The 16,440-nt window shown below is 37.2% G+C and overlaps 1 protein-coding gene across 14 annotated transcripts in view; it reads right to left on the bottom strand.

The window, feature by feature from the left end:
• Nucleotides 1-16,440, bottom strand: part of DNM3 (dynamin 3) — a 646,455-nt gene that overhangs the window by 348,426 nt on the left and 281,589 nt on the right. For 11 of the 14 annotated variants that reach the window (XM_025285930.3, XM_025285935.3, XM_025285936.3 and 8 more), the window contains exons 13-14: nt 11,970-12,021; nt 11,109-11,138 (exon numbers count right to left, since the gene is read on the bottom strand). The exons of 1 other annotated variant lie outside the window; for it this stretch is intronic. In XM_025285930.3, the coding sequence (XP_025141715.1) occupies nt 11,109-11,138; nt 11,970-12,021 (82 nt within the window). The remainder of the gene's footprint in view (nt 1-11,108; nt 11,139-11,969; nt 12,022-16,440) is intronic. 2 more of the 14 variants (XM_025285929.3, XM_025285932.3) reach the window with 1 other exon arrangement.

The raw sequence follows: 16,440 nt of genomic DNA on the forward strand, positions 1-16,440 counted from the left end.
TCTCAGTAGATGTGGGAAAAACTTTTGAAAAACTCTCCAGAAAGTGGACACAGAGGGGACATACCTCAATATAATAAAGGCCATATATGACAAACCCACTGCTAACATCATACTCAATGGTGAAAAGCTGAAAACATTTTCTCTAAAATCAAGAATAAGGCAAGAATGCCCTCTCTTAGCACTTTAATTCAACGTAGTATTGAAAGTCTTAGCCACAGAAATAAGAGAAGAAATAAGAGGAATCCAAATTGGAATAAAGAAATAAAACTCACTATTTGTAGATGACATGATACTACATATAGAAAATCCTAAAGATACTCTCATAAAAATACTAGAGCTCATCAGTGAATTAAGTACAGTCAAAGGATACAAAATTAATATACAAAAATCGGTTGCATTTATTTACACTAAATGATGGGCTGCCCAGGCTAGTGGTAAAGAAACTGTCTGCCAATTCAGGAGACATAAGATATGTAGGTTTGATCCCTGGGTTGGGAAGATCCCCTGGAGGAGAGCATAGCAACCCACTCCAGTATTCTTGCCTGGAGAATCCCATGGACAGAGGAGCCTGGTGGACTCCAGTCCATAGCATCTCAAAAAGTCAAATATGACTTAGGTAACTTAGCAGATAACAGCACAACAATGAACTAGCAAAAAGAGAAATTAAGGAAATAATCCCACTTACCATCATGTCAAAAAAGAATAAAATATCTAGGAATAAACCTAACTAAGGAAGTAAAAGATCTGTACTTGGAAAATTATAAGACACTGAAGAAAGAAACTGAAGACAACACAAATAGATATACTCTGTTCTTTGATTAGAAGAGTAATATTGCTAAAATGGCCATACTAGTCAAGGAAATCTACAGGTTCAATGCAATCCCTCTCAAAATACCAATGGCATTTTTCACAGAACGAGTATAATTCTAAAATTTGTAGGGAAAGACAAAAGGCCTCAAATAGCCAAAGCAATCTTGAGAAGAACGGAGCTGGAGGAATCCTGCTCCCGGATTTCAGACTATACTACAAAGCTACAATAATCGAAACAGTATGGTACTGGCACAAAAACAGATATGCAGTTCAATAGAACAGAATAGAGAGCCCAGAAATAAACATACACTCATGGTCAACTAATCTACAACAAATAAGGCAAGAACATAAAAATGGAGAAAAGACAGTCTCTTCACTAAGTAGTGTTAGGAAAATTTGAGGTACATGCTTAGTCGCTCAGTCATATCCAACTCTTTGTGACACTATGGACTGCAGCCCACCAGGTTCCTCTATCCATGTGATTTCCCAGGCAAGAATACTGGAGTGGGTTGCCATTTCTTATTCCAGGGAAAATGGGACAGTTACACATAAAAGAATGAAATTGGAACATTCTCTAACACCATATACAAAAATAAACTCAAAATGGCTTAAAGACCTAAATTTAAGACCAGAAACCATAAAATTCCTGGGAGAAAATATAGGTAGAACACTCTTTGATATAAATCATAGAAATATTTTTTGGATCTATCTTCTAAAGCAAATGAAATAAAAGCAAAAATAAACACATGGAACCTAAATAAACTTAAAAACTTTTGTACAGCAAAGGAAATCATTGACAAAATGAAAAGACAACCTACTGGATGGGAGAAAATATTTGCAAATGATAATACCAATACGGGGTTAATATCCAAACTACATAGACAGATTCTCAACTCAACATTAAAAAAACAAATAACCTGATTAAGAAATGGACAGAAGACCTGAAAAGACATTTCTCCAAAGAGGAAATACAGATGGCCACAGGCACATGAAAAGATGCTCAACATGGCTGATCATAAGAGAAATTCAAAGGGAACACTTGTACACTGTTGGTGGGAATGTAATTTGGTGCAGCCACCAACACTGGATATCAGTATGGACACTTCTCAAAAAACTAGAACTACTAAATGATCCAGCAATTCCACTCTTAGGCATATATCTGAGAAAAACAAAAGCGCTAATATGAAAAGATACATGTACCCCAATGTCATACCAGCATTGTTAACAGTCTTCAAGATCTGTAAGTCACCTGAATGCCCATCAATAGATGAATGAATAAAGGAGATGGAGAAGGCAATGGCACCCCACTCCAGTACTCTTGCCTGGAAAATCCCATGGGCGGAGGAGCCTGGTAGGCTGCAGTCCATGAGGTCGCTGAGGGTCAGACACGACTGAGCGACTTCACTTTCACTTTTCACTTTCATGCATTGGAGAAGGAAATGGCAACCCATTCCAGAGTTACTGCCTGGAGAATCCCAGAGAAGGGGGAGCCTAGTGGGCTGCCTGCTATGGGGTCGCACAGAGTCGGACATGACTGAAGTGACTTAGCAGCAGCAGTATATATACAAAATGGAATACTACTCAGCCATTAAAAAGAATTTGCCAATTGAAACAAAATGAATTGACTTCGAGGGTATTTTCATATGTGAAAAAAGTCAGACAAAGAAAAACAACTACTATATGATATTATTTATATGCAGAATCTGAAAAATACAACAAACCAGTGAATATAACAAAAAGAAACAGACTTACAGATATAGAGAACACAATAGTGGATACCATGTGGGAAACAGGCAGTCTAGGGGTAGAGAATTAAGAGGTACTAACTACTATGTATAAAATAAGCTACAAGGATATATTGTACAATATACAGATTATAGCCAATATTTTATAACTATAAATGGAGTACAACCTTTAAAAATTGTGAATTACCATGTGCACACTTTAACTTATATTGCATATCAACTGTATGTGTACTCATTTGCTTCAGTCATGTCCAACTCTTTGCTATACCCTGTGGACTGTAGCCCACCAGGCTCCTCTGTCCATGGGATTTTCCATGTAAGAATACTGGAGTGGGTTGCAATTCCCTCCTCCAGGCATATTAATTGTACTTCAATTAAAAAATTAATCCATGAACCATTACTGGATATGCACATTACAATAAACTGTGGAAAATTCTGAAAGAGATGGGAATACCAGACCACCTGATCTGCCTCTTGAGAAATCTGTATGCAGGTCAGGAAGCAACAGTTAGAACTGGACATGGAACAACAGACTGGTTCCAAATAGGAAAAGGAGTACGTCAAGGCTGTATATTGTCACCCTGCTTATTTAACTTATATGCAGAGTACTTCATGAGAAATGCTGGGCTGGATGAAGCACAAGCTGGAATCAAGATTGCTGGGAGAAATATCAATAACCTCAAATATGCAGATGACACCACCCTTATGGCAAAAGTGAAGAAGAACTAAAGAGCCTCTTGATGAAAGTGAAAGAGGAGAGTGAAAAAGTTGGCTTAAAGCTCAACATTCAGAAAACTAAGATCATGGCACCTGGTCCCATCACTTCATGGCAAATAAATGGAGAAACAGTGGAAACAGTGGCTGACTTTATTTTTCTGTGCTCCAAAATCACTGCAGATGGTGACTGTAGCCATGAAATTAAAAGACGCTTACTCCTTGGAAGGACAGTTATGACCAACCTAGACAGCATATTAAAAAGCAGAGACATTACTTTGCCAACAAAGGTTCATCTAGTCAAGGCTATCATTTTTCCAGTGGATGTGAGATGTAAGGATGTGAGAGTTGGACTATAAAGAAAGCTGAGCATTGAAGAATTGATGCTTTTGAACTGTGGTGTTGGAGAAGACTCTGGAGAGTTCCTTGGACTACAAGGAGATCCAACCAGTGCATCCTAAAGGAGATCAGTCCTGGGTGTTCATTGGAAGGACCAATGTTGAAGGTGAAACTCCAATACTTTGGCCACCTAATGTGAAGAGCTGACTCATTTGAAAAGACCCTGATGCTGGAAAAGATTGAGGGCAGGAGGAGAAGGGGATGAAAGAGGATGAGATGGTTAGATGCCATCACTGACTCAATGGACATGGGTTTGGGTGGACTCTGGGAGTTGGTGATGAACAGGGAGGCCTGGTGTGCTGCAGTTCATGGGGTCACAAAGAGTTGGACACAACTGAGCAACTGAATTGAACTGAACATTACACTGTTGCTTTGTAACAGTCTTCCCACTTCCAAGGGACAAAAGGTTTAATTTGAATACACAAGCAATTATTTTACTACCTGTTTTGAAGACTAACAGAATAATACAAATATAGAACAACAGCAGCAAAAATAATAGGAAGTACTTTACATAGCACATACTATCAGCCAGGCCCTGTTCTAGGCACCTAACTTGTATTATCTCATTTAATACCTACAAAAACCTTATGAGGCAATTATAATCCTTATCAATGTACTATAAATTATAAATCTGAGAAATAGAGAGGTTAAATAATTTGCTTATGGTCACAGAGTGGCTTTACAACTCCAGCTCTAAAGAATCAATGCACCATATTACTTCTCAACTTTGTATAGTCAGTAGAATTATTTTGAAAAAGAGAGAAGGAGGACGGAGATAGAAAGTCAAAGGATGAATTGGAAAAATTATTAAATTTAATCAATAAATGAAAATAAGGTTATAATAATGTGGTATTAAAAATCTTACTGGCTTCCCTGGTGGCTCAGATGGCTTATATTCCTTTAAGAAGACAAAATACACAAGAATCCCATTATCCAAATTAAATTGTTCTAAAGAAAAACAATGCTCAACAAGTACCTGTAGCCATCATCTCTGATGCACCTCTTCCAGGATATATCCTCTATTCTTCTAACAATAATTCTGACTTCAAGTGGAGAGGAAATCACCTACAATTCCAGTCCATGTGATCTGATCTAAGCTAATCAGTGCATCTCTTTCTCTGGGACATGATTGGTTTAGGAATGAGCACATGATCCAAGCCTGTTCAGAGTGAGCCTCAAGGAGTTTTTCTGAGAATTCCGGAAGACTCATCTATTTCTTTGGAATTCAGACTAGGAATGAAACACTCTGGCTGCCATACTATAATCTTTTGGGGCAGAAGAATGGAGCCAACAGCAAAGAAGCAGAATCAAAAGCCAGAATTTGTCTAGTTCATCATGGTGTATCAAATCAATTCATCTTGATTACTGTTTGCATCATGGATTAAATAGTACTTAACTCTATCTATTGGAGAAGGCAATGGCACCCCACTCCAGCACTCTTGCCTGGAAAATCCCATGGATGGAGGAGCCTGGTAGGCTGCAGTTCATGGGGTCGCTAAGAGTTGGACACGACTGAGCGACTTCACTTTCACTTTTCACTTTGATGCATTGGAAAAGGAAATGGCAACCCACTCCAGTGTTCTTGCCTGGAGAATCCCAGGGACAGAGGGGTCTGGCAGGAGGCCGTCTATGGGGTCGCACAGAGTCGGACACGACTGAAGAGACTTAGCAGCAGCAGCATGAACTATTCAATCATATAAACTAATTAATTCACCTTTGTTTCCAAGGTCATTTAAATTGAGTTCTTCTGAAATTTATGTCTGAAAGAAACCTGATATAGATATTGATACCAAGAAGTCACATGAATGTGAGAATTAAAAGTGACTGGCCCTGAAAGGTAGAATTAGCTGAGTGGACAAAGAAGGAAGGAGGGCTTGAGGAGTTCTCTACTGTAGCCTAGGAAGTTGGCAGTCTTTGTTACCCACCTGTAAAATAGCTGACTAAACTCTCACCTCTTTTAACAGTGGCCTCAAACTATTACTTACAGAGATTGAAGAACTAGGGATGTTAATAGAAAAATTTTAGAATGTTGGAGTGTGTTGAGGTTTTTTAGACTTAGAGGGGTCCTAAAGAAAAGATATTACTGTCTACTAAAACTAGCTTTCCTAAAGGAGTGAGGGAAGAGACCCGGTGTTGATAAAAAGTTCTTTTTAACTCAGCCTACAATTCAAGAAGGTTGAGAATCCAGTTATTAGCAGACTTGGAAGTTTGGGAAAACCAAATTTCATACTTGATTGTAAAGTGAAAGTAACAGAAGGCACATTGGTGGGAAACAAAATGGATAACAAGACATTAGGAACCATGGGGTCGCTGGGAGTCGGGCACGACTGAGCGACTTCACTTTCACTTTTCACTTTCATGCATTGGAGAGGGAAATGGCAACCCACTCCAGTGTTCTTGCCTGGAGAATCCCGGGGATGGAGGAGCCTGGTGGGCTGCCGTCTACAGGGCCACACAGAGTCAGACACGACTGAAGCAACTTAGCAGCAGCAGCAGCAGCAGCAGCAGGAAATACCCTGTAAGAACCTGCTATGCTCCCTGCCAAAGGAAAAGGTCTTCCTAGATATACAATTGCAAGTGGATGCAGTTTGGGCCAAGGAGCATGTCAACTGTGTCTTCCTGCTCATGTAAAAGCCATATCAATCCTCCTAGCCTCAATATATCCCAACCCTTAACACATTCAACTCTGAAAAAATTCATCGCTATTTCTCTTTACTACCCAGACCTTCTGAAGAGAGCATTTCACAAATATCTGTAGCTATCATTTGTCATTCCTCTCCTCCAATGTCTGTTCCTTCTTATTCCAATAACATCTATGACTTTAAGGTGGCATTCTCTTCCCTCTTAAACCTTGAGACATGACATCCTGTTCACTGACTTCAACCTCCAACCCTACCTTTCCCCCCTTAATCCTGGTACATATTTTCTCTAATTTCAAAAACAGTGCCCTGGTTTGCCAATTTTCTTTCAATCTTCAATAAATATCATCTTTTGTCTTTTCTTTTTTCTGGGCCCAATCTCATATTATATTTTCCTGTTCCCTTTGCAGTGAGGTGAGGCCATGACTGAGTTCTGGTCAATGGAATAGAAATGGAAAAGATGTATGCCACTTCCAGCCTGGTCCTTATAAACCTCCCTCACTCAGGCTTCTTTCTTTCCTATCCGTTAGAAGAATGAAACGAAGTCGAAAGTCCATGACTGATTGTGTGAAGCAAGAGTGCCTCAGTCCAGCCCCACCAAGAGGAGTTTTATTGACTTCTTATAGCAAGGTGAATTAAACTGTTATTAAGCTACTGAAATTCTGGTGTTGTTAGTTAACTTCTCCTAATGTCCTGACTAGTACATTAATCAAAACCATTCATATTATATAATCCTTTCTTTCAGCTTGTCTTTCTTTAAAACTTTAACTCATTTAACTCTCTTGACCTTATAAGCTGCCTACCCGGAAAAACTTCAGTTCAGGGTACTAATTCCATTGTCTGCTTTCTCAGCTTTATTCTCCCTCCCAGCTGTGGAGTAGAAAAGTAAATTCACAAGGCCAAGAGGACTGGTACTACCGTGGGTTGTCCATGTGATGCACGGGATCTTCTACCAGTCCATTCATTTGACAACTTCCCTGGTGTTTCCTGAGTCCTTGGAAATATCTAATACTACTTGACCACTCTCTTTTTGAAACTTTCTCTTCCTTGAACTTTCCTTCTACTATTCTCCAAGTTTTCCTATCTCTTTAATCACTTCTGAGGCTCCTTTTCAGTTCCTTGATCTGTCCCAACTCTTCTTTCTCCATAGTCCTTTAAATCCCACAATTCCTTCTGTTCTTATTCTCTGAGGTGATCTCATCTACTTCTATGGCTTCACCTCTGATGTATACATTGACAACTGTAAAACATATCTCCAGCCTAGACAAGTCGTGAACCTCAAACTCTACTGACATCTCCATTAGGCACAAAAAATGTATCTGAAAACTGAAATCACCACTTCTCTCACCTCCACTGAAATCTGCTCCTCCCTCATCTGTACTCCCTGTCACCAGACCTCCTTAGCCATAGCCTGGGAGAATGACTTCACACTGCCCCCCACTCCACAACTATTTATAACTCTCTTCATCCTCTAAATATATCTTGAATCTACCCTTCTCCTATGTACCTCCTGCTGCTGACATTTGTATTTTCTTACCTGAATTATTTCAAAAATGTCTTCATCAATTTCCATATATTTAGTTTTATTCCTCCAAATCACTTCATATGGCTAACATACAGATCTTTCCAACATATAAATCAGATGATATCTGTTCCCTACTGGAAATCTTTAGTTGTCCCCTATTTTGGGAATAAACAGTTCTCTGTCTCTTCTGAAGTCTAGACACTTTAATCCAATTTCCCACTGGACATTTTCACTCCAGTCTTCCATAGTGACTCATACTCAATGTAACTATCCTTCCTCAGTATGTTCCTTTCTCTATGAAGAGCACCACCACCTTATCTGTGCCTATATCACATGTCTGGACAGCACCGCTGACAATCCCCAGACTTCTCTTCAACATCTGATTCATCACAAATCCTTTCGCTTTCTACCTAATACCTGCCTAATATCCTAAATTCCTTCCTAATATCTCCTGAATTCATCAGCTTCTTCTCAAACCTAGTACAGAGAGCTTAGCTAGCCCAGATCATCATAATCTTTTGTCTGCAACAGCCTCCTTCCACACTATAAGCAGAATGATCTTTCCAAAGTATTATTATGATTGCACTTAAAACCTTACAATACTACTCCACTGCTTTCATGGTCACATACACACAAAAATAGCTTTAATGGAGCTTACTGTCCTAGTGAAAGAAAATAAAAAATAATAAATAAACAAGATAATAATGGCAAGATTTGGGGGAGGGAAGGTGATGACGTTAGATTCAATCTTCAGGACCAGCCTCTTACTGAAGTGATGTTTCCATTAAGCGTGAAGTATCAGAAAGAGCTAACCTTGAAAAGGGAGACAGACTCCAATCACTTAACATCATCCCCACTGGAATGTGAGCTCCCTGATAGTAGGGCCCATGATTTAGTCATCATTCTAATGTCTACCATAGTTTTTGACACTCATAGGTTTCAAATACACATGTGCTGAGTGAAGAGGTGAAGGAAGTTTACACTGAAATTTCTGGGCAGTGCAACTTTAGGCTAATTGTGTGTTCACATTTATTTTTTCATACATTTGCTGACACCATCTTGTAGGAAAATTTCTAAGCAAGCAAATTTCTAGGCAGACAGAAACAAATGGGGATTTAGACTTTAAGGAGGAATTTTTCTTTCTTTATATCCTTCTAAAATATTTCAGACAGATTCTGCATAGCCATCTCTTACAATCAGGAGCCCAAAGTGGATATTAGAATGGATGAAGCATTTGCTAGGATAGAACAGAGTATTTTAGTCCCAACAACCATAAAAGCTGACATCAATTAGCAGGCTGGACTCCAAGACTCCATGGTATGGGGCTTCTTGATAAGCAAAAAAAAAAAAAAAAAAAAATTAAACAGAGCTTCTGGAAGGAGGTTGGAAATGTAGAAATGTAATTCCAATTTCAAATTTGACAAAAATTATTTTTATATAAATCCAAATCAATCTCAGTTACTCAGATTCATAAAGAAAAGGGTTTCAAATTATGATGGTTTATTTCTATGAAGCAGAAAAAAATTAAGGATTCTTTAAAATATATTGTATTTAACTATTGGATTTGATTCTGAAAGGAAGATATTCAGGTTTATAACCTCTTACTAGCAAAATGAAATGTTAAAACAACAGCAGCAACAAATTTGGCAGCAAAACCTTGAATTGATGTAAAAACTTTTGTCTTTCGTTTAATCTGCTTAGTATGATTATCATTTGTTTCACTGCAGAAATACAATGTGTTTAAGTACAGAGTACTGCCTCTGACCCCACAGTATACTGAATAATATATGATATATACAATATTTTTCTAAAATCCAGAAAGTTCTGACCCTCAAGACACATCTGGCCCCAGAGGTTTTGGATATACGATCTGTATTCTATTATAACATTCACCCCAATTCTATTATCTTGAGTTATAAAACTTTCATAATGCATGGGCTTTGAAGTACTCAGTGAAAGTAAAGCCACAGAAACACAATTAGCATGATTTTAGCATTTGGAAGCAATATGTTCAGAGTTTCCTTTCAAATCTGATTTAAAATGTGCATTTATGCCACTATACTAATGCTTTTCCAATCAGCATAAACTTCTATGAGCTAGAGCTTCTGACCATGAACAAAATTTTATAGATAAAACCATTATACCACACCTAGACTTAATCTGGGCACTGCAATCTACAAAATAATTGCTATAGCTTCTAATTTTCCAAATGTTTCATTCTCTCATTTTATAACTCATAATTTTCTTATACTTAATATTCTTTTTCTCCCCGAAGTTTCAAGAAACAACACCTACTTGCCTGGAGCAAAGTTTCTACTCTTTATAGGGCACATACCTAGTAAGCTGCAAACTTCATTATGGAGGTTATTTTTGGTTCTCACAATCACCTGGCAGAGAAATTTTCTATTCTTCCCATCACACAATTGAGCAAACTCAGGTTCAATTTGTCCAAGGCCACAGGGCTACTAAGTGACAGAGGAGAATTTGAACCAAGGAATACCTAGCTACAAAGTTTGTTTCTTCCAAAACATCATGAAGAAAATAATTTACCCATTCTCCAATCTCATTCTCAAGTTATGCATAGCTAGAAGAAAGACTTCAGGGCTGCCTCACCCATGCTATAAATGAGTATAATTGCTTCTTTCTTCTAATGCCTATGCTAGTAATTTGACAGTATTTTATAATTCCATTAAGTGAAGATATAGCATCTGGTTTTAAAACTTTAAGCCGTATAAAATGTCAATCAATGTAATTTTGCTTTTTGTTTTATTATTTTTTAAAAGAATAAATATAAATAATTGATATTGGGCAGGGTTATCAACAGGTATATCAAAATCAAATGTTTAATATTCACCCACCTTTTAGAAGTGTCATCTACATTTATTGGAAATATCATACAAGGGGAAGAAAAATGCTTACATCTCATAACAACATAGCATAAAAGGACAGAGATGAAGGTCATTAATGATTTTAATTATTTTAAGGCCCATTAAAATTAGAGAAATATCAAAGCACCCACAGTGTTAAATGTTTATTATTATAGCATTTTAGAATTCACTAGTTCATACCTTTCAATCACAGCAAGTTATTAGCAGTGAAGGGATGAACCCTCTTAAGAGGATTTTTATTTCAATGATAGGGTGTTATGGACAAGACAATCTAAGTTTAAAAAAATTAGTAGCAAGCGCTAGTTGAGTTAATCAGTTAAAGACAAACTGTGCCCTTGGGAAGCTAAATGAAAAAGCAACAGTAAAGCTTACAGAACTTAGCTCGTACAATTTGCCTTGAAGGCGGAAGATTGGTTCCCTGAAATAGCAAAGAATTATATGCTTTAGTTCAGAAAAAAAAGTTTTTAAAATAAAGTCTATTATTACCTCTTCTCCTTTCAAAACAATGGAAAAAATTCTAGAGCAGAGGTTTCAATTTGTTCAATAATTGTACCTCTGAATTAAAAAAAAGAAAACTATAAAATCATCATTGTTTTGACTTGAAAAGAAATAACAATGCAAATATTCATTATCACATAAAACATAAAAGAAACAAACTGTCAGAGTTAATGCAGTCTCTGCAGAGCGCTATTAGTTGGAGACAGCTGGTCAGCCCAAAACAGGAAAACTCAAAAGATCAGATCTTCTTAGGAATTAACATCTTCATTAACCAACATGATTTGGCGTGGCAGAGATTAAATCTTATATCCAACAGCTGCCTTCTTTATGAGCTGTCCCTTCACTGTTACCAAGCTGTGCAAATGTGTGAACTAGTCAGCAGCACCAGAAAGCTCATGCAACTACTCACCATATTTTAACCTTGCACTGACTCACAAGTTTGATGTTAAATCAAATTTAGGGGTAATATAAGCAAGCAAAGTAGGACACAAGGAGTCAAATTTGAAAAGCAGAGCAAATAGCAGAAAAGTTATTTAAAATAAATCAATAGGGTTAACTGCATAAAAAAGACAAAACAAACAAACAAACAAAAATGCAATTCACTCCCAAAACTTTAAAAGCAAAACAAAACAAAAAGCTGCATTTCCAGCAAAATTTGCACATGATTAATTTGCGTTAAAAAAGTCAATCAAGCAATTTAGTTCAAATTCTTTGGAGCATGCATGCACTGATTCTTTTAAACAATTCCTACCTGATTTCCAATTGTGTTTTTCTTGTGAACCTGACTGCTTCTCTGCTGAGCACTGAGAAAAGCAAAGGAGAGTAGCACTGAAGAAACTTATAAGATTTTTTTCTGAGCAAGTAACAGATACTAAAATAAATACAGGCATTTATCAACTGAGGCAGAGCTAATATAAAAAATCCAGGTCAGTTTAATTCTGGAAGCAAAACCAACTCAGTGGAACTTCTAGAACCAACCAGTTAATCACAAAACAACAATATAAAAAATAATACACCACAGGAAGAAAAGTTGTATTGCTATGTTAATAACAGTATTTGTGATGTCCCACAGGCATACAAGATTGTTGCACTAAAAATTGATAGTTAGCACTTTTTGAGTGTATGTCATGTTCTAAGCACTTTACAGGTATTAGTGATTTTATTTAAATTTTAACCCTGTGAGGTAGTTACCAATAGTAACAGATGGAGAGACTGAGTCACAGGGAAGCTAAGTGTCTTTCCCAAAGTTACTCGGCTAACAAGTGCTAGTACAGCTTGGACCCATCTTGCCAATACTAGACTCATATGTTCTCAACTCATATGTTTTCAACTCAACATTTCCAACTGGATGTCTAATGGGCATCTCAAACTTAATCTACCAAAACTGAACTCGTGGTATCCTCCCTAAATTCCTTTCTATCCACACTCTTCCCCTTCTTAATTAGTGGCAATTCCACATTTCCAAGTGCTTAAGCCAAATCCTTGGTTCCTCTATTACTTCCATATCAAATCACCAAAAAATGTTATGGATTCTACTTCTCAAAATGTATTTAAAACTCAACATCTTTTTACCACTTCCATTGCTACCACCTTGGCCTAAGCCACTATTATCTCTTACTTGCACCACTACAATCACTTACTGTTTGGTCTCTGCTTATACATGTGTCCCCATAATGTCTAGTCTCAACACAGAAGCCAGAGTGATACTTTTAAAAGGGGGTTCATGTCATTCTTCTCCTCAAAACCCTCTACTGCTATGCAATACAATTACACTTAGGGTAAAAGTCAAAACTCTTACAATGGTCTGCAAAGTCCCTGAACCCCACTCTCACCTCTTTGACTCATCTCCTCCTGTTTCCCACTTTTTTCATTAAAGAGGTCCAGCCATACTGATCTCTTTTTTTTTTTTTTTTTAACCCCACCAGGCACACTCCCACCTCAAAGACTTTACACTAGCTCCTCCACCAGCCTCAAAACTACACTCCCACCATATACCTGCACGGCTCCCAACACCATCTCCTTCAAGTCTTCATTCAAATTTATCTTTTCTGTGAGACCTATCATGATGGAGTGTCATTCTTGTTATGCTATTTTATTTTTCTCTATGGCATTTTTCACCTTAAAACACACTATAGAGTTTCCACTGATTTGTGTGTGTGTGTTTATTAGCTGCCTCCCTCCATTAGAATGAAAGCTCCTTGCGAGCAGGCAGTTTTGCCTGTTTCATTCACTGCTATAACCCCAGTGCCTAGAAACTACCTGGTGCATAGCTGGATTCAACAAATATCTGTTGAATGAGAAATCCAGTGAGGCTGGTATTAAGACATAAGCACAGAGGAGATGACATTCCAGATATGACCCCAACATTTAACTCCAGAGTTCTCATGATTAGGCATTATATTACTCTATCTCTCAAAAGAACAAAGGCTTTCTTTCAATAAGTCCATGAGTAAACACATATCAATATAAGACAATACAACTCATTTTGGTTATTTTGAGAAGACTAGCAATACTGAGCCCTCTGACTAGTTGTTTAGCTGTTTATAAAAGCTGTTTCAGAGGGGAATGAAATAGCCTAAAAGAGAGGAAAGGTAGGTTTAGGTCATCAGTCAACTGTTTAAAGTAGTGGGATATTATAGTTTAGTAACACATCAGAAATCAACACCACACTTAGAACAGTTGCTCAAAATGGCAATCTTTTATAATCTCCCGTGATATATTTAAGCTGTTTCCCTTTATACTCATAAAAAAACTATATACTACATATACCTGAGGGAGGTGAAGAGGTAGGTGCTGAAAGGCCACACTGTATTTGATTACTAAAGATATTTTGTGTGCATCTTTCTTTTTCACTTTGCTAATTTCAGAGTTTAGCTTTTCTCCTTCAGTTCTTATTTTTCTAGTTTTTAGTTAAATGTGTAATTTCCTTAATCACTATGAGATTCACCTCTCTCTAAGCTTCTATTCATAATCCACATCTATATTACTCAGGTATTTGTGGTGAGGTTGTGAACGAGGTGAATGTTGGATCTGTGGCCCACACTGACTTCTGACTGTCCACCGTACCCTGAGGCACAGAGTGTCTACTACTCTTCCTGGGGCTTCAGACCCTATGCTTTCTTTCTCCAGGATCCTCCAAGCTTTCTTCTCTCTTCTGGGAAGAAATGGGAAAACTACTACTACAAAGTGACCATGCCTTCTTCATGGATATGGCCATCTCTCCCAAGCATCTACTTGTGTTTTGGAGTTCTCTAAAGGGGAACTATTTTAAAATAAATCACTGACTGGTAGTGGTAACTTCAAACTATGGCAGACTTATAGGTGTTTACTTTGGAGTAGGTGAACTATTGGGGACCCTCGAATTATCTATGGGTCTCCTTAAAATCATATAAAAGAAGCTGAATGTAAAGCAAAAAAATAGATTGTGGATGACTCCTTGTGCTAACGTAGGCAAACAGTATGACCTAAATGGACCTTAGTTTCTTGGCTTTCTTGGCTATAAAGTGTGTGTGTGTGTGCGTGTTAAGAGACAGAGAGACAGAGACAAGGAGTGAGGGATTGTACTAGGCACTTCTTAAGTGCCTTTTAGATCCAAGATTCCTTGAGATGCAAAGTCACTCTCAGATGCTTATGAAATCTACCAGGAGAGATGTTCCGCTGACAAAGAATATTCAGCTACTAAATAATGCATGTATAGGATCTATCACTTGTAACAATATTCAGGGGGAAAAGACATTTATTTTACAATCTACTCAGATATTAGTGTTAGAACAAATACTAAATTACCTTACTCTTCACCTAAAAAAAATAATCTTTTTTGCAGCAACTGGTCCCATGAATCCAAAGATACTGTCATTAATGATGTATTTAGGTACTTAAGGTTACTCCATTAAGTAACATTATAATAAAAAATAAGCTGCCTAGTTAGAAAATATCCTTTATCATAATCCTTAGGAATGCAATGATAACTGAACTGAAAGTATCTCAAAATACTTATTTAAAAAATGTGTTCACAGAAAACCATGTAAGGACTTGGAAGTTCATTTAAGTCTTTGGATATATCCTTGGTGATAGGTCTTTAACTGGTTATCTCTGCAATACTGTACAACACACCTACATATAATGCTTTAATTTGACATAAGTAAAAAACTTTAGGGTATCAATTATCTGAAAGGCACTCTGTGGAACATATAAACATAAATAAGGTATAGTCCTTGTAATGAGAGCCTACAATTTATCTAGTGTGGGTAGTGATATACATACACAAAACACAAATAACAAAGGGATAAGCTCTGAAAGAATAAATTTGTGAAGCTGCAATAGAAAGCCAATAAAAGTGCCTCTGTTTCAAACATGGGATATAATTACCACCATATCTTATTATCTGTGTATATATTTGTTATTAATCATATAAATTCCAACTACACACAAGTCACTGTGGAAGCCTTCACCAGAACATTAAAACACATGAGAGCAAATTAGGTTAATTAGTTTAATGTTGAGACATAATGATTTTGAAAGTATACAACAAGATGTTTAAATTGTATAAAAATAAGAGCACACTGAAAGACATGCAAAGAAAAGTAATCCACTTTTACCTCAGCTCAAAAAGATTTTTTTGCATTATTTGTTTCTATCCATGTCCATGTGCATGTGCAATAAAAGACTGTAATAATATAAGAATGTGCCAAGGGGTATGTGTGACCATTTATCAAATAAATTGCGCACGGTAATTTCTCTGAATGTTCAGAGACAAAAAAGATCATTTTTGGTCTGATCTGATCTGAGATTTTCATAGAAAACTTGAAGTACAGTTTTAATAGAGGAAGAAAATCAACTGCATTCTAAGAGAATGCAGTAGCATATGCAAAGCTAGTAGGTAGAAAGACGGGGCATGTAGGGAAGCTGTACAAAAAAAAAAATATTATTATGGTAAAAATTATAGGACCATAGACTTGGTTTTGTAAATGACCTTAAAAGCCACCTAGTACAATAACTCTATGTTAGGGCCAATTATGGAGAATTTGGTCATTACACTGAAGGCAGCAGAAAGTATTTAAAATTTCTGAGCCAGAAAGTAGCATGATCAAAGAAGTGTTTTATTAAATAATACTTCCCTGAAATAGGCAGTACTGACTCTGAACCAGGGAAGACAGGAAGCAGCCAGCCTTAACCCCTCCCTATGACTGTTGGAATCCTGCCCAGCCTTCAAAATCAAAGCC

This window comes from Bubalus bubalis, chromosome 5 (assembly GCF_019923935.1).
Source record: "Bubalus bubalis isolate 160015118507 breed Murrah chromosome 5, NDDB_SH_1, whole genome shotgun sequence".
Classification (NCBI taxonomy): domain Eukaryota; kingdom Metazoa; phylum Chordata; class Mammalia; order Artiodactyla; family Bovidae; genus Bubalus; species Bubalus bubalis.